We start from the raw sequence: 20,007 nt of genomic DNA on the forward strand, positions 1-20,007 counted from the left end.
AAGGTTGTTTGTCAGGGTTCTGTATAGAACACAAGGTTGTTTGTCAGGGTTCTGTATTGAAAACAAGACCGTTTTTCTGGTTTCTGTATAGAACACAAGGCCATTTGTCAGGGTTCTGCATAGAACACACAGCCTTTTGTCAGGGTTCCGTAAAGATTTCAAGATCGTTTGTCAGGTTTCTGTATATAACACAAGGCCATTTGTCAGGGTTCTGTATAGAACACAAGGACGTTTGTTAGGGTTCTATGTAAAAAACAAGTCCAATTGTCAAGGTTCTGTATAGAACACAAGGCCTTTGACAGTGTTCTGAATAGAACACAAGGCCGTTTGTCGGGGTTCTGTATAGAACACAAGGCCTTTTGTCGGGGTTCCGTATAGATTTCAAGATCGTTTGTCAGACTTCTGTAAAGAACACAAGGCCATTTGTCGGGGTTCTGTATTGAACACAAGGCCTTAGACAGGGTTCTGTATAGAACACAAGGCCTTTGACAGGGTTCTGTATAGAACACAAGCGTGAAATTGTGTTGTGAAAACCAGTCAATATTCAGGTCCCCAAGAAAGTAGACCTCTCTGTTTACATCACATACACTATCAAGCATTTCACACACATTATTTAGATTCTGACTGTTAGCACTTGGTGGCCTATAGCAACACCCCAAAACAAGTGGCTTTAGTGCCAAGTGACCCTGCAACCACAACACTTCAAATAATGTTTTATTTACCAGGCAATTCAGTTAAGAACAAATTCTTATTTACAACAACGACCTACCCCGGTCAAACCTGGACCAATTGTGTATCAATCAATTTTATTTTATATAGCCCTTCGTACATCAGCTAATATCTCGAAGTGCTGTACAGAAACCCAGCCTAAAACCCCAAACAGCTAGTAATGCAGGTGTAGAAGCACGGTGGCTAGGAAAAACTCCCTAGAAAGGCCAAAACCTAGGAAGAAACCTAGAGAGGAACCAGGCTATGAGGGGTGGCCAGTCCTCTTCTGGCTGTGCCGGGTGGAGATTATAACAGAACTATGCCAAGATGTTCAAAAATGTTCATAAGTGACAAGCATGTTCAAATAATAATCATGAATAATTTTCAGTTGGCTTTTCATAGCTGATCATTAAGAGTTGAAAAACAACAGGTCTGGGACAGGTGGCGTTCCATAACCGCAGGCAGAACAGCTGAAACTGGAATAGCAGCAAGGCCAGGCGGACTGGGGACAGCAAGGAGTCACCACGGGCGGCAGTCCCGACGCATGGTCCTAGGGCCCAGGTCCTCCGAGAGAAAGAAAGAGAGAAGGAGAAAATTAGAGAGAGCCAAGATTTTCAAAATGTTCATAAATGACAAGCATGGTCAAATAATAATCAGGAATAAATCTCAGTTGGCTTTTCATAGCCGATCATTAAGAGTTGAAAACAGCAAGTCTGGGACAGGTAGGGGTTCCATAACCGCAGGCAGAACAGTTGAAACTGGAATAGCAGCAAGGCCAGGCGGACTGGGGACAGCAAGGAGTCACCACGGCCGGTAGTCCCGACGTATGGTCCTAGGGCTCAGGTCCTCCGAGAGAAAGAAAGAGAGAAGGAGAAAATTAGAGAGAGCCAAGATTTTCAAAATGTTCATAAATGACAAGCATGGTCAAATAATAATCAGGAATAAATCTCAGTTGGCTTTTCATAGCCGATCATTAAGAGTTGAAAACAGCAGGTCTGGGACAGGTAGGGGTTCCGTAACCGCAGGCAGAACAGTTGAAACTGGAATAGCAGCAAGGCCAGGCGGACTGGGGACAGCAAGGTGTCATCATGCCCGGTAGTCCTGACGTATGGTCCTAGGGCTCAGGTTCTCAGAGAGAAAGAGAGAACGAGAGAATTAGAGAGAGCATACTTAAATTCACACAGGACACTGGATAAGACAGGAGAAGTACTCCAGGTATAACCAACTGACCCTAGCCCCCCGACACATAAACTACTGCAGCATAAATACTGGAGGCTGAGACAGGAGCGGTCAGGAGACACTGTGGCCCCATCCGAAGAAACCCCCGGACAGGGCCAAACAGGAAGGATATAACCCCACCCACTTTGCCAAAGCACAGCCCCCGCACCACTAGAGGGATATCCTCAACCACCAACTTACAATCCTGAGACAAGGCCGAGTATAGCCCACAAAGATCTCCACCACAGCACAAACCAAGGGGGGGCGCCAACCCAGACAGGAAGATCACGTCAGTAACTCAACCCACTCAAGTGACGCACCCCTCCTAGGGACGGCATGAAAGAGCACCAGCAAGCCAGTGACTCAGCCCCTGTAACAGGGTTAGAGGCAGAGAATCCCAGTGGAGAGAGGGGAACCGGCCTGGCAGAGACAGCAAGGGCGGTTCGTTGCTCCAGAGCCTTTCCGTTCACCTTCACACTCTTGGGCCAGACTACACTCAATCATATGACCTACTGAAGAGATAAGTCTTCAGTAAAGACTTAAAGGTTGAGACCGAGTCTGCGTCTCTCACATGGGTAGGCAGACTGTTCCATAAAAATGGAGATCTATAGGAGAAAGCCCTGCCTCCCGCTGTTTGCTTAGAAATTCTAGGGACAATTAGGAGGCCTGCGTCTTGTGACCGTAGCGTACGTATTGGTATGTACGGCAGGACCAACTCGGAAAGATAGGTAGGAGCAAGCCCATGTAACGCTTTATAGGTTAACAGTAAAACCTTGAAATCAGCCCTTGCCTTAACAGGAAGCCAGTGTAGGGAAGCTAGCACTGGAGTAATATGATCAAATTTCTTGGTTCTAGTCAGGATTCTAGCAGCCATATTTAGCACTAACTGAAGTTTATTTAGTGCTTTATCCGGGTAGCCGGAAAGTAGAGCATTGCAGTAGTCTAACCTAGAAGTAACAAATGCATGGATTAATTTTTCTGCATCATTTTTGGACAGAAAATTTCTGATTTTTGCAATGTTACGTAGATGGAAAAAAGCTGTCCTTGAAACAGTCTTGATATGTTCGTCAAAAGAGAGATCAGGGTCAAGAGTAACGCCGAGGTCCTTCACAGTTTTATTTGAGACGACTTTACAACCATCAAGATGAATCTTTGTTTCTTGGGACCTAGAACAAGCATCTCTGTTTTGTCCGAGTTTAAAAGTAGAAAGTTTTCAGCCATCCACTTCCTTATGTCTGAAACACAGGCTTCTAGCGAGGGCAATTTTGGGGCTTCACCATGTTTCATTGAAATGTACAGCTGTGTGTCATCCGCATAGCAGTGAAAGTTAACATTATGTTTTCGAATAACATCCCCAAGAGGTAAAATATATAGTGAAAACAATAGTGGTCCTAAAACGGAACCTTGAGGAACACCGAAATGTACAGTTGATTTGTCAGAGGACAGACCATTCACAGAGACAAACTGATATCTTTCCGACAGGTAAGATCTAAACCAGGCCAGAACTTGTCCGTGTAGACCAATTTGGGTTTCCAGTCTCTCCAAAAGAATGTGGTGATCGATGGTGTCAAAGGCAGCACTAAGGTCTAGTAGCACGAGGACAGATGCAGAGCCTCGGTCTGACGCCATTAAAAGGTCATTTACCACCTTCACAAGTGCAGTCTCAGTGCTATGATGGGGTCTAAAACCAGACTGAAGCATTTCGTATACATTGTTTGTCTTCAGGAAGGCAGTGAGTTGCTGCGCAACAGCTTTTTCTAAAATTTTTGAGAGGAATGGAAGATTCGATATAGGCCGATAGTTTTTTATATTTTCCGGGTCAAGGTTTGGCTTTTTCAAGAGAGGCTTTATCACTGCCACTTTTAGTGAGTTTGGTACACATCCAGTGGATAGAGAGCTGTTTATTATGTTCAACATAGGAGGGCCAAGCACAGGAAGCAGCTCCTTCAGCAGTTTAGTAGGAATAGGATCCAGTATGCAGCTTGAAGGTTTAGAGGCCATGATTATTTTCATCATTGTGTCAAGAGATATAGTACTAAAACACTTAAGTGTCTCTCCCGATCCCAGGCCCTCGCAGAGCTGTGCAGATCCAGGACAGCTAAGCCCTGGAGGAATACGCAGATTCAAAGAGGAGTCCGTAATTTGCTTTCTAATGGTCATGATCTTTTCCTCAAAGAAGTTCATGAATTTATTACTGCTGAAGTGAAAGCCATCCTCTCTTGGGGAATGCTGCTTTTTAGTTAGCTTTGCAACAGTATCAAAAAGAAATTTTGGATTGTTCTTATTTTCCTCGATTAAGTTGGAAAAGTAGGATGATCGAGCAGCAGTGAGGGCTCTTCGGTACTGCACGGTACTGTCTTTCCAAGCTAGTCGGAAGACTTCCAGTTTGGTGTGGCGCCATTTCCGTTCCAATTTCCTGGAAGCTTGCTTCAAAGCTCGGGTATTTTCTGTATACCAGGGAGCTAGTTTCTTATGACAAATGTTTTTCGTTTTTAGGGGTGTAACTGCATCTAGGGTATTGCGCAAGGTTAAATTGAGTTCCTCAGTTAAGTGGTTAACTGATTTTTGTCCTCTGACGTCCTTGGGTAGGCAGAAGGAGTCTGGAAGGGCATCAAGGAATTTTTGTGTTGTCTGAGAATTTATAGCACGACTTTTGATGCTTCTTGGTTGCGGTCTGAGCAGATTATTTGTTGCGATTGCAAACGTAATAAAATGGTGGTCCGATAGTCCAGGATTATGTGGAAAAACATTAAGATCTACAACATTTATTCCATGGGACAAAACTAGGTCCAGAGTATGACTGTGGCAGTGAGTAGGTCCAGAGACATGTTGGACAAAACCCACTGAGTCGATGATGGCTCCGAAAGACTTTTGGAGTGGGTCTGTGGACTTCTCCATGTGAATATTAAAATCACCAAAAATTAGAATATGATCTGCTATGACTACAAGGTCTGATAGGAATTCAGGAAACTCAGAGAGGAATGCTGTATATGGCCCAGGAGGCCTGTAAACAGTAGCTATAAAAAGTGATTGAGTAGGCTGCAAAGATTTCATGACTAGAAGCTCAAAAGACGAAAACGCCATTTTTTTTTTTTGTAAATTGAAATTTGCTATCGTAAATGTTAGCAACACCTCCGCCTTTGCGGGATGCACGGGGGATATGGTCACTAGTGTAACCAGGAGGTGAGGCCTCATTTAACACAGTCAATTCATCAGGCTTAAGCCATGTTTCAGTCAGGCCAATCACATCAAGATTATGATCAGTGATTAGTTCATTGACTATGACTGCCTTTGAAGTGAGGGATCTAACATTAAGTAACCCTATTTTGAGATGTGAGGTATCACGATCTCTTTCAATAATGGCAGGAATGGAGGAGGTCTTTATCCTAATAAGATTGCTAAGGCGAACACCGCCATGTTTAGTTTTGCCCAACCTAGGTCGAGGCACAGACACAGTCTCAATGGGTATGGCTGAGCTGACTACACTGACTGTGCTATTGGCAGACTCCACTAAGCTGGCAGGTAGGCTAACAGCCTGCTGCCTGGCCTGCACCCTATTTCATTGTGGGGCTAGAGGAAATAGAGCCCTATCTATGTTGGTAGATAAGATGAGAGCACCCCTCCAGCTAGGATGGAGTCCGTCACTCCTCAGCAGGTCAGGCTTGGTCCTGTTTGTGGGTGAGTCCCAGAAAGAGGGACAATTATCTACAAATTCTATCTTTTGGGAGGGGCAGAAAACAGTTTTCAACCAGCGATTGAGTGCTGAGACTCTGCTGTAGAGCTCGTCACTCCCCCTAACTGGGAGGGGGCCAGAGACAATTACTCGATGCCGACACATCTTTCTAGCTGATTTACACGCTGAAGCTATGTTGCACTTGGTGACCTCTGACTGTTTCATTCTAACATCGTTGGTGCCGACGTGGATAACAATATCTCTATACTCTCTACACTCGCCAGATTTAGCTTTAGCCAGCACCATCTTTAGATTAGCCTTAACGTCGGTAGCCCTGCCCCCTGGTAAACAGTGTATGATCGCTGGGTGATTCGTTTTAAGTCTAATACTGCGGGTAATGGAGGGGTGACTAGGGTTTTCAATTTGTCAGAGCTAATGGTGGGAGCCTTCGGCGTCTCAGACCCCGTAACGGGAGGAGTAGAGACAAGAGAAGACTCAGACTCAGACTCCGACTCGCTACATAATGGGGAGAACCGGTTGAAAGTTTCTGTCGGCTGAATGAGCGACACCGGTTGAGCATTCCAACAGCATTTCCCTCCAGAAGCCATGAGAAAGTTGTCCGGCTGCGGGGACTGTGCGGGGGGGTTTATACTAACGTTACTATCTGTACTTACTGGTGGCACAGACGCTGTTTCTTCCTTTCCTACACTGAAATTACCCTTGCCTAACGATTGCGTCTGAAGCTGGGCTTGCAGCACAGCTATTCTCGCCGTAAGGCGATCGTTCTCCTGTATATTATGAGTACAGCGACTGCAATTAGAAGACATCATGTTAATGTTACTACTTAGCTTCGGCTGTTGAAGGTGTTGACGAACCATGTCCAGATAAAGCGTCCGGAGTGAAAAAGTTGAATGAGGGAAAAAAGTTGCGATGGAAAAACTAAAAATATAAACGGTAATTAAAAACAAAAACAAAACAAAAAAACGTAAAGTTGTCAGCTAGCAAAGTAAAGCAAAGTTGGCAGCAAAACGCACAGCAACAAAACGCACAGCAACACGTCTGCAGATTCAACAGGAAGTGACGTTCTCTACGTATCACCCTATGGTACTGTCAATCACAGCCAAATGTGATGCAGCCTGGATTTGAACCAGGGACTGTAGTGACCTCTCTTGCACTGAAATGTGGTGCCTTAGACAACTGCACCACTCGGAAGCCCAGATGACTTATGTACCCCCTTCAAGTAAAGAGTTAACCAATCAACCTGCCATGTTGGCCATGAAGAAAGATAACACACAAAATATTATGTTCTGAATATTAAAAAAAGCAGACGTCACACATTTTGACCTGATCCAGTATTTTTTGTCCAGCTCTTGTCTCACTCATCATCAACTTGTCTTCCAGAAGGTGGACTCCTGCTACCAGTTTCTCTATAGAACAATTTGTGAGATGATTAGTGAAGACAGGTGTGGTGCTTGGTTGGAACTAAACCCTGCAATACCTATTCACTCCAGGACATAAAGGGTTAAAAGTCCCTGAACTGACAGAATGTGATCTTATACAACGATATAGAGTCTGTAGACAGTCTGTAGATACAGAATCAACCATATAAATATAGTTAGGAGAATATGAATAGTTATAAGGACTATATATTACACAGCTACATGTGTGTGGATATCTCCTTCGGTTATTGTCATAACGTCATTGTCACGACTTCCGTCGAAGTCGGTTCCTCTCCTTGTTCGGCGGTCGACGTCACCGGTCTTCTAGCCATCGCCGATCCACCGTTCATTTTCCATTTGTTTTGTCTTGTTTTCCCACACACCTGGTGTACCTTTCCCTCATTACTTGTTGTGTATTTAACCCTCTGTTCCCCCCATGTCTGTGTGTGAAATGGTTCAGTGTTTGGTGTATGCGCACGTTAGACTGGTTGCGCTGGGTTATGTCTACCCGTACTGTGTTTACTGTTCTTAGTGCCGTGTGTTTTGTTCTCCTAAATAAAAGGCTCCGTTTGCTACCAAAATTCTGCTCTCCTGCGCCTGACTCCCTTACAGCCAGTGACGCATACCTAACAGTCATAACACATCGTGGAAGTAAGGGTAGCAGTGATCGAATGTATTACCCCGGCGTATAGTGCAATAAATATGCTGATAGAATTTAGGTAGCCTTGTTCTCAAATTTGCTTTGTTAAAATCCCCAGCTACAATAAATGCAGCCTAAGGATAAATGGTTTCCAGTTTACATAGAGTCCAGTGAAGTTCCTTAAGGGCCGTCTTGGTGTCTGCTTGAGGGGGAATGTACACCGCTGAGACGATGACTGACCAGAATTCTCTTGGGAAAACCTAGTACATGTTCAGTAGGGCGTGTGTTTGTTTCCGTGTGTCCAAATCTAAACTCCATCAGTCTCACCATATTTCAAGTGTTTTCAACAACATTTACAGGACTGTTTCTAGTCCTCTACGTTCAACCTTTTTGTTCTCAGAAGATGCAGGGAAACAGGAAGGCCATGGTCTTTCTGTCATGCAGTGTTTATGTCAGTGTAATAAAACCTAATAAAGACAGAAATACAAACAACAGTAATGATGGAGACACTAGTGTTTATGCTATGGTGAACTTTAATGAACTGTGTAGAGAGAGAGATGGACAGAGAGAGAGATGATCAGAGAGTGATGGACAGAGAGAGGGGGATGGACAGAGAGAGAGGGATGGACAGAGAGAGGGGGATGGACAGAGAGAGAGGGATGGACAGAGAGAGAGGGATGGACAGAGAGAGAGAGATGAACAGAGAGAGGGAAAGAAAGAAAATATACAGTTCTATATTTCCACCATCCAGACAGTGTACACTATTAGTATCCATACAGACAGTGTACACTATTAGTATCCATGCAGACAGTGTACACTATTAGTATCCATACAGACAGTGTACACTATTAGTATCCATACAGACAGTCATTGGTCTCAGGATTTGTGTTGGCAGTGACACAACGGTAACATGTGTTTCGTCCCTGGAATCTGACACAGCGATATAAAGGCAGGTATCCATCTATCCTCCTGAAGGAGTCAAACACCTGCTGCTTAGAGGGGTTGGTCACTCCTGGATGGTGCCTTGTAGGGTCCCAAACCGAGGAGAAGACAAAGGCCTTCCGGTTGGCGTTCCAGCCGTTGAAGACGGTCATGAAGGGGAGAATGCTTGTTGCTCCATCAGGGAAGTTGCATCTCTCCAGACAGGGAGAGTAGTTGGAGAAGAAGACGATGCAGTCATTAGGCTTTGCTGCTGTTAACAGAGTCTGCATTTTGCTGGGGTTGGTTTTATCATGCCCCAACAGAAGGTACTCAGCATGGAAGGTGTCAGGTATGGCTGCGATGAGCCGGTCTCCTATGTAGACACTATAATGCTGTAGTCTGTTCTGGACAACCTGAGGTTGCACACCTACATCAAAGATAGCTCCATTTTGGGTGCACTGCTGTTGGGTGAGTAAGACAGCCATGGCATACTGGTGGTTCTCCAGGCCGAACCTGAACAACAGACAGGAGACAGAAGAGACAGAACACAGAGGATCAGAAACATTACAAACAGACAGGAGACAGAAGAGACAGAACACAGAGGATCAGAAACATTACAAACAGACAGGAGACAGAAGAGACAGAACACAGAGGATCAGAAACATTACAAACAGACAGGAGACAGAAGAGACAGAACACAGAGGATCAGAAACATTACAAACAGACAGGAGACAGAAGAGACAGAACTCAGGATCAGTAACATTACAAACAGACAGGAGACAGAAGAGACAGAACATAGAGGATCAGAAACATTACAAACAGACAGGAGACAGAAGAGACAGAACACAGGATCAGAAACATTACAAACAGACAGGAGACAGAAGAGACAGAACATAGAGGATCAGAAACATTACAAACAGACAGGAGACAGAAGAGACAGAACACAGGATCAGAAACATTACAAACAGACAGGAGACAGAAGAGACAGAACACAGAGGATCAGAAACATTACAAACAGACAGGAGACAGAAGAGACAGAACACAGGATCAGTAACAATACAAACAGACAGGAGACAGAAGAGACAGAACACAGAGGATCAGAAACATTACAAACAGACAGGAGACAGAAGAGACAGAACACAGAGGATCAGAAACATTACAAACAGACAGGAGACAGAAGAGACAGAACACAGAGGATCAGAAACATTATAAACAGACAGGAGACAGAAGAGACAGAACACAGGATCAGTAACAATACAAACAGACAGGAGACAGAAGAGACAGAACACAGAGGATCAGAAACATTACAAACAGACAGGAGACAGAAGAGACAGAACACAGGATCAGAAACATTATAAACAGACAGGAGACAGAAGAGACAGAACACAGGATCAGAAACATTACTAACAGACAGGAGACAGAAGAGACAGAACACAGAGGATCAGAAACATTACAAACAGACAGGAGACAGAAGAGACAGAACACAGAGGATCAGAAACATTACAAACAGACAGGAGACAGAAGAGACAGAACACAGAGGATCAGACACATTATAAACAGACAGGAGACAGAAGAGACAGAACACAGAGGATCAGAAACATTACAAACAGACAGGAGACAGAAGAGACAGAACACAGGATCAGAAACATTATAAACAGACAGGAGACAGAAGAGACAGAACACAGGATCAGAAACATTACAAACAGACAGGAGACAGAAGAGACAGAAACACAGAGGATCAGACACATTACAAACAGACAGGAGACAGAAGAGACAGAACACAGGATCAGAAACATTACAAACAGACAGGAGACAGAAGAGACAGAACACAGAGGATCAGAAACATTACAAACAGACAGGAGACAGAAGAGACAGAACACAGAGGATCAGAAACATTACAAACAGACAGGAGACAGAAGAGACAGAACACAGAGGATCAGAAACATTATAAACAGACAGGAGACAGAAGAGACAGAACACAGAGGATCAGAAACATTACAAACAGACAGGAGACAGAAGAGACAGAACACAGGATCAGAAACATTATAAACAGACAGGAGACAGAAGAGACAGAACACAGGATCAGAAACATTACTAACAGACAGGAGACAGAAGAGACAGAACACAGAGGATCAGAAACATTATAAACAGACAGGAGACAGAAGAGACAGAACACAGAGGATCAGAAACATTACAAACAGACAGGAGACAAAAGAGACAGAACACAGGATCAGAAACATTATAAACAGACAGGAGACAGAAGAGACAGAACACAGAGGATCAGAAACATTATAAACAGACAGGAGACAGAAGAGACAGAACACAGAGGATCAGAAACATTACAAACAGACAGGAGACAGAAGAGACAGAACACAGAGGATCAGAAACATTACAAACAGACAGGAGACAAAAGAGACAGAACACAGGATCAGAAACATTACAAACAGACAGGAGACAGAAGAGACAGAACACAGAGGATCAGAAACATTACAAACAGACAGGAGACAGAAGAGACAGAACACAGAGGATCAGAAACATTACAAACAGACAGGAGACAGAAGAGACAGAACACAGAGGATCAGAAACATTACAAACAGACAGGAGACAGAAGAGACAGAACACAGAGGATCAGAAACATTACAAACAGACAGGAGACAGAAGAGACAGAACACAGAGGATCAGAAACATTACAAACAGACAGGAGACAGAACACAGTGGATCAGAAACATTACAAACAGGCAGGAGACAGAAGAGACAGAACACAGGATCAGAAACATTATAAACAGACAGGAGACAGAAGAGACAGAACACAGAGGATCAGAAACATTACAAACAGACAGGAGACAGAAGAGACAGAACACAGGATCAGAACCATTACAAACAGACAGGAAACAGAAGAGACAGAACACAGAGGATCAGAAACATTACAAACAGACAGGAGACAGAAGAGACAGAACACAGAGGATCAGAAACATTACAAACAGACAGGAGACAGAAGAGACAGAACACAGAGGATCAGAAACATTACAAACAGACAGGAGACAGAAGAGACAGAACACAGAGGATCAGAAACATTACAAACAGACAGGAGACAGAAGAGACAGAACACAGAGGATCAGAAACATTACAAACAGACAGGAGACAGAAGAGACAGAACACAGAGGATCAGAAACATTACAAACAGACAGGAGACAGAAGAGACAGAACTCAGGATCAGTAACATTACAAACAGACAGGAGACAGAAGAGACAGAACATAGAGGATCAGAAACATTACAAACAGACAGGAGACAGAAGAGACAGAACACAGGATCAGAAACATTACAAACAGACAGGAGACAGAAGAGACAGAACATAGAGGATCAGAAACATTACAAACAGACAGGAGACAGAAGAGACAGAACACAGGATCAGAAACATTACAAACAGACAGGAGACAGAAGAGACAGAACACAGAGGATCAGAAACATTACAAACAGACAGGAGACAGAAGAGACAGAACACAGGATCAGTAACAATACAAACAGACAGGAGACAGAAGAGACAGAACACAGAGGATCAGAAACATTACAAACAGACAGGAGACAGAAGAGACAGAACACAGAGGATCAGAAACATTACAAACAGACAGGAGACAGAAGAGACAGAACACAGAGGATCAGAAACATTACAAACAGACAGGAGACAGAAGAGACAGAACACAGAGGATCAGAAACATTACAAACAGACAGGAGACAGAAGAGACAGAACACAGAGGATCAGACACATTATAAACAGACAGGAGACAGAAGAGACAGAACACAGAGGATCAGAAACATTACAAACAGACAGGAGACAGAAGAGACAGAACACAGGATCAGAAACATTATAAACAGACAGGAGACAGAAGAGACAGAACACAGGATCAGAAACAATACAAACAGACAGGAGACAGAAGAGACAGAAACACAGAGGATCAGACACATTACAAACAGACAGGAGACAGAAGAGACAGAACACAGGATCAGAAACATTACAAACAGACAGGAGACAGAAGAGACAGAACACAGAGGATCAGAAACATTACAAACAGACAGGAGACAGAAGAGACAGAACACAGAGGATCAGAAACATTACAAACAGACAGGAGACAGAAGAGACAGAACACAGAGGATCAGAAACATTATAAACAGACAGGAGACAGAAGAGACAGAACACAGAGGATCAGAAACATTACAAACAGACAGGAGACAGAAGAGACAGAACACAGGATCAGAAACATTATAAACAGACAGGAGACAGAAGAGACAGAACACAGGATCAGAAACATTACTAACAGACAGGAGACAGAAGAGACAGAACACAGAGGATCAGAAACATTATAAACAGACAGGAGACAGAAGAGACAGAACACAGAGGATCAGAAACATTACAAACAGACAGGAGACAAAAGAGACAGAACACAGGATCAGAAACATTATAAACAGACAGGAGACAGAAGAGACAGAACACAGAGGATCAGAAACATTATAAACAGACAGGAGACAGAAGAGACAGAACACAGAGGATCAGAAACATTACAAACAGACAGGAGACAGAAGAGACAGAACACAGAGGATCAGAAACATTACAAACAGACAGGAGACAAAAGAGACAGAACACAGGATCAGAAACATTACAAACAGACAGGAGACAGAAGAGACAGAACACAGAGGATCAGAAACATTACAAACAGACAGGAGACAGAAGAGACAGAACACAGAGGATCAGAAACATTACAAACAGACAGGAGACAGAAGAGACAGAACACAGAGGATCAGAAACATTACAAACAGACAGGAGACAGAAGAGACAGAACACAGAGGATCAGAAACATTACAAACAGACAGGAGACAGAAGAGACAGAACACAGAGGATCAGAAACATTACAAACAGACAGGAGACAGAACACAGTGGATCAGAAACATTACAAACAGGCAGGAGACAGAAGAGACAGAACACAGGATCAGAAACATTATAAACAGACAGGAGACAGTAGAGACAGAACACAGAGGATCAGAAACATTACAAACAGACAGGAGACAGAAGAGACAGAACACAGGATCAGAAACATTACAAACAGACAGGAAACAGAAGAGACAGAACACAGAGGATCAGAAACATTACAAACAGACAGGAGACAGAAGAGACAGAACACAGAGGATCAGAAACATTACAAACAGACAGGAGACAGAAGAGACAGAACACAGAGGATCAGAAACATTACAAACAGACAGGAGACAGAAGAGACAGAACACAGAGGATCAGAAACATTACAAACAGACAGGAGACAGAAGAGACAGAACACAGAGGATCAGAAACATTACAAACAGACAGGAGACAGAAGAGACAGAACACAGAGGATCAGAAACATTACAAACAGACAGGAGACAGAAGAGACAGAACTCAGGATCAGTAACATTACAAACAGACAGGAGACAGAAGAGACAGAACATAGAGGATCAGAAACATTACAAACAGACAGGAGACAGAAGAGACAGAACACAGGATCAGAAACATTACAACCAGACAGGAGACAGAAGAGACAGAACATAGAGGATCAGAAACATTACAAACAGACAGGAGACAGAAGAGACAGAACACAGGATCAGAAACATTACAAACAGACAGGAGACAGAAGAGACAGAACACAGAGGATCAGAAACATTACAAACAGACAGGAGACAGAAGAGACAGAACACAGGATCAGTAACAATACAAACAGACAGGAGACAGAAGAGACAGAACACAGAGGATCAGAAACATTACAAACAGACAGGAGACAGAAGAGACAGAACACAGAGGATCAGAAACATTACAAACAGACAGGAGACAGAAGAGACAGAACACAGAGGATCAGAAACATTACAAACAGACAGGAGACAGAAGAGACAGAACACAGAGGATCAGAAACATTATAAACAGACAGGAGACAGAAGAGACAGAACACAGGATCAGTAACAATACAAACAGACAGGAGACAGAAGAGACAGAACACAGAGGATCAGAAACATTACAAACAGACAGGAGACAGAAGAGACAGAACACAGGATCAGAAACATTATAAACAGACAGGAGACAGAAGAGACAGAACACAGGATCAGAAACATTACTAACAGACAGGAGACAGAAGAGACAGAACACAGAGGATCAGAAACATTACAAACAGACAGGAGACAGAAGAGACAGAACACAGAGGATCAGAAACATTACAAACAGACAGGAGACAGAAGAGACAGAACACAGAGGATCAGACACATTATAAACAGACAGGAGACAGAAGAGACAGAACACAGAGGATCAGAAACATTACAAACAGACAGGAGACAGAAGAGACAGAACACAGGATCAGAAACATTATAAACAGACAGGAGACAGAAGAGACAGAACACAGGATCAGAAACATTACAAACAGACAGGAGACAGAAGAGACAGAAACACAGAGGATCAGACACATTACAAACAGACAGGAGACAGAAGAGACAGAACACAGGATCAGAAACATTACAAACAGACAGGAGACAGAAGAGACAGAACACAGAGGATCAGAAACATTACAAACAGACAGGAGACAGAAGAGACAGAACACAGAGGATCAGAAACATTATAAACAGACAGGAGACAGAAGAGACAGAACACAGAGGATCAGAAACATTACAAACAGACAGGAGACAGAAGAGACAGAACACAGGATCAGAAACATTATAAACAGACAGGAGACAGAAGAGACAGAACACAGGATCAGAAACATTACTAACAGACAGGAGACAGAAGAGACAGAACACAGAGGATCATAAACATTACAAACAGACAGGAGACAGAAGAGACAGAACACAGAGGATCAGAAACATTACAAACAGACAGGAGACAAAAGAGACAGAACACAGGATCAGAAACATTATAAACAGACAGGAGACAGAAGAGACAGAACACAGAGGATCAGAAACATTATAAACAGACAGGAGACAGAAGAGACAGAACACAGAGGATCAGAAACATTACAAACAGACAGGAGACAGAACACAGTGGATCAGAAACATTACAAACAGGCAGGAGACAGAAGAGACAGAACACAGGATCAGAAACATTATAAACAGACAGGAGACAGAAGAGACAGAACACAGAGGATCAGAAACATTACAAACAGACAGGAGACAGAAGAGACAGAACACAGGATCAGAAACATTACAAACAGACAGGAGACAGAAGAGACAGAACACAGAGGATCAGAAACATTACAAACAGACAGGAGACAGAAGAGACAGAACACAGAGGATCAGAAACATTACAAACAGACAGGAGACAGAAGAGACAGAACACAGAGGATCAGAAACATTACAAACAGACAGGAGACAGAAGAGACAGAACACAGAGGATCAGAAACATTACAAACAGACAGGAGACAGAAGAGACAGAACACAGAGGATCAGAAACATTACAAACAGACAGGAGACAGAAGAGACAGAACACAGAGGATCAGAAACATTACAAACAGACAGGAGACAGAACACAGTGGATCAGAAACATTACAAACAGACAGGAGACAGAAGAGACAGAACACAGGATCAGAAACATTATAAACAGACAGGAGACAGAAGAGACAGAACACAGAGGATCAGAAACATTACAAACAGACAGGAGACAGAAGAGACAGAACACAGGATCAGAAACATTACAAACAGACAGGAGACAGAAGAGACAGAACACAGAGGATCAGAAACACGGGATCTTTCTGAAACAGTAGAAACAGACAGGAGGAGGAAACTCCCAACTATTTGACAGAAACTAAAGTTTGAAGATATGAATATGTGCACTGTTACTTTTGCATAAATTATCACCGCCATCTCATGGACAAAGTTAAGAGAGGTCTGAGATAGTGCCCTCTGTAATTATTATAATATTCAAAATGCTACAGTCTATACTAGCAATACAGTCTATACTAGCAATACAGTTTATACTAACAATACAGTCTATATTAGCAATACAGTCTATACTAGCAATACAGTCTATACTAGCAATACAGTCTATACTAGCAATGCAGTCTATACTAGCAATACAGTCTAGATTAGCAATACAGTCTATACTAGCAATACAGGCTATACTAACAATACAGTCTATACTAGCAATACAGTCTATACTAACAATACAGGCTACACTAGCAATACAGTCTATACTAGCAATACAGTCTATACTAACAATACAGTCTATACTAACAATACAGTCTATACTAACAATACAGTCTATACTAGCAATATAGTCTATATTAGCAATACAGTCTATACTAGCAATACAGTCTATACTAACAATACAGTCTTTACTAGCAATACAGTCTATATTAACAATACAGTCTATACTAACAATACAGTCTTTACTAGCAATACAGTCTATATTAACAATACAGTCTATACTAACAATATAGTCTATACTAGCATCTTGTCTTGTCTGCAGTCCAGGGACTTCATTTACTAGGCTAAGCGTTTGTCCCGTGTACACGGTTTGAACCAGTGTTTTTAACAGTCGATCAAAGAGTCAGGACAGAACAAAAATATCGTACGAATGTTAATTAAGAGGAATATAAACTTCAAATGTTCCCCAAAAATGTTTCTAATAATGGCTAATAATTCTGTCTAAAAGTAATTTAGGAGTTCTTAGAGTCTGAATGAACAGAGAAACACCCACCTTCTCATCTCTTGTACCACATTAGCCAAGACCTCTTGATCGATAGCATCCACCTGGCCTCCAGGCCAGAGAGACAGCAGAAAGAGAATGACAACTCCCCTCATAGCTACACACACAGCTGAAACACACAGGAACACACTATATATATACACAGCTGAAACACACAGGAACACACTATATACACACACAGCTGAAACTGTAGGAGTAAATGAGATGTATAGGACAGCACATAGATGTATAAAATGGCTGAACATTAAAAATAGATCACAGTAATGAAAGGGAGAGACACATGGTCTGCTGACCTGACACTAATGATAAAGAGATTCATAGTCAGCTGCTTCTAAACAGAGGCTTCTAGGACCGAATCTGCTGATTCCAATAAAGGCAAACTGAACAGCTGACCTGACACTAATGATAAAGAGACACATGGTCTGATGACCTGACACTAAGGATAGAGAAACACATGAACAGCTGACCTGACACTAAGGATAGAGAAACACATGAACAGCTGACCTGACACTAATGATAAAGAGACACATGGTCTGATGACCTGGCACTAATGATAAAGAGATTCATAGTCAGCTGCTTCTAAACAGAGGTTTCTAGGACCGAATCTGCTGATTCCAATAAAGGCAAACTGAACAAAGAGTACATTGACACATTAATGAAAGGAATTGAGACATTATGATGACACACTAAAAGATAGAGGGTCCAGCCACCATTATAATCTAACTGAAAACAGATATGGGCGTTATTGGGGCGTGAACAAGTAGGAAGCTTGAACTAAAAGATAATGGTGGTGAAAGACTTAAGAAAAGAAAGGTCATTTGCATAAGGGATGGACATAATACTATGTGTGTATAAATATAACAGCTAGGGTGCTGGGAAATTGGGTGTTCCGCGGGACATTCCGGCTTGCTATACAAATTGTATTAAAAAGTCTATTTGATTTCACAAGTTCTTACGAGTGTTATATTTCTGAGATGATTTTCCACGACATATTACACAGGAACACACTATATATACACAGCTGAAACACACAGGAACACACTATATATACACACAGCTGAAACACACAGGAACACACTATATATACACACACAGGAACACACAGGAACACACTATATATACACACAGCTGAAACACACAGGAACACACTATATATACACACAGCTGAAACACACAGGAACACACTATATATACACACACAGGAACACACAGGAACACACTATATATACACACACACAGCTGAAACACACAGGAACACACTATATATACACACACAGCTGAAACACACTATATACACACCGACAATACAAAACATTATGAACACCTACTCCTTCCACCACATAGACTGACCACAGACTGACCACAGACTGACCACAGACTGACCACAGACTGACCATAGACTGACCACAGACTGGCCACAGACTGACCACAGACTGACCACAGACTGACCACAGACTGACCATAGACTGGCCACAGACTGGCCACAGACTGACCACAGACTGACCACAGACTGGCCACAGACTGACCACAGACTGACCACAGACTGACCACAGACTGACCACAGACTGACCAGGTGAATCCAGCTGAAAGCTATGATCCCTTAATTGATGTCACCTGTTAAATCCAATCAGTGTAGATGAAGGGGAGGAGTCAGGTTAAGAAGGAAGGATTTTTAAACCTTGAGACAATTGAGACATGGATTGTGTATCTGTGCCATTCAGATGAAGTGCCTTTAAACAGGGTATGGTAGTAGTTGCCAGGCACACTGGTTTGAGTGTGTCAAGAACTTCAACGCTGCTGGGTTTTTCACACTCAACAGTTTCCTGTGTCTATCAAGAATGGTTCACCACCCAAAGGACATCCAGCCAACTTGACACAACTCTGGGAAGCATTGGAGTCAACATGGGCCAGCATCCCTGTGGAACGCTTTTGCCACCTTGTAGAGTCCATGTCCTGATGAATTGAGGCTGTTCTGAGGGAAACCGGGGTAACTCAGTATTAAGGTGTTCTTAATGTTTTGTATACTCAGTATTTACGTATTCTGTTTAGGAGCTCATGGAGGGCTACAAAGGTCTTGATTATATAAAATCAACAATGTTGATGAGCAGTAGAAAATAACATTAGATACAAGTCAAGTAGAAGACACTTACAGAGATTGTAGATGGCTGGTTTATGTCCTCTAGATTGTAGATGGCTGGTTTATGTCCTCTAGGTTGTAGATGATTGGTTTATGTCCTCTAGATTGTAGATGGCTGGCTGATGTCCTCTAGGTTGTAGATGGCTGGTTTATGTCCTCTATCCAAGACAAAACAGATAAAGGTTAATTAACTCAAGTTATGGAAAACATCTAAAACAAACTTAGACATTTACTTTATTTAAATCAGCAGAACAACAGTTATCACATTTAGTTAGGAGAGAAGGTACTAATTCACCAGGTACCTGTTGAAGTGTTGTTGCTATGTCCATGTGAGCAGCGCTTTATAGGGATTTATGTGTTAATATTAATCAGGGGAAGGGAGGGCAGAGGGAGAGACAGAGGCTGCTGGCATCATTACCATATTTATCCAGGGAGGACAGAGGGAGAGACAGAGGCTGCTGGCATCATTACCATATTTATCCAGTAGAAGGGAGGGCAGAGGGAGAGACAGAGGCTGCTGACATCATTACCATATTTATCCAGGGAGGACAGAGGGAGAGACAGAG

At 42.7% G+C, this 20,007-nt stretch overlaps 1 protein-coding gene across 2 annotated transcripts in view; it reads right to left on the reverse strand.

Moving 5' to 3' along the window:
• The window catches only part of LOC120039826, a 36,596-nt gene extending 16,837 nt beyond the window's left edge, over positions 1–19,759 (reverse strand). Inside the window, exons 1-5 of one of the 2 annotated variants that reach the window (XM_038985197.1) lie at positions 19,455–19,739; positions 17,296–17,413; positions 8,423–9,112; positions 7,010–7,011; positions 622–633 (exon numbers count right to left, since the gene is read on the reverse strand). In XM_038985197.1, the coding sequence (XP_038841125.1) occupies positions 8,527–9,112; positions 17,296–17,399 (690 nt within the window). In that variant the 5' untranslated portion in view covers positions 17,400–17,413; positions 19,455–19,739 and the 3' untranslated portion in view covers positions 622–633; positions 7,010–7,011; positions 8,423–8,526. Of the gene's footprint in view, positions 1–621; positions 634–7,009; positions 7,012–8,422; positions 9,113–17,295; positions 17,414–19,454 lie in introns of those variants that run through there. The other variant, XM_038985196.1, reaches the window with a different exon arrangement.
• Between the last annotated feature and the right edge of the window lie 248 nt (positions 19,760–20,007).

This window comes from Salvelinus namaycush, unplaced genomic scaffold (assembly GCF_016432855.1).
Source record: "Salvelinus namaycush isolate Seneca unplaced genomic scaffold, SaNama_1.0 Scaffold303, whole genome shotgun sequence".
Taxonomy (NCBI): Eukaryota; Metazoa; Chordata; class Actinopteri; order Salmoniformes; family Salmonidae; genus Salvelinus; species Salvelinus namaycush.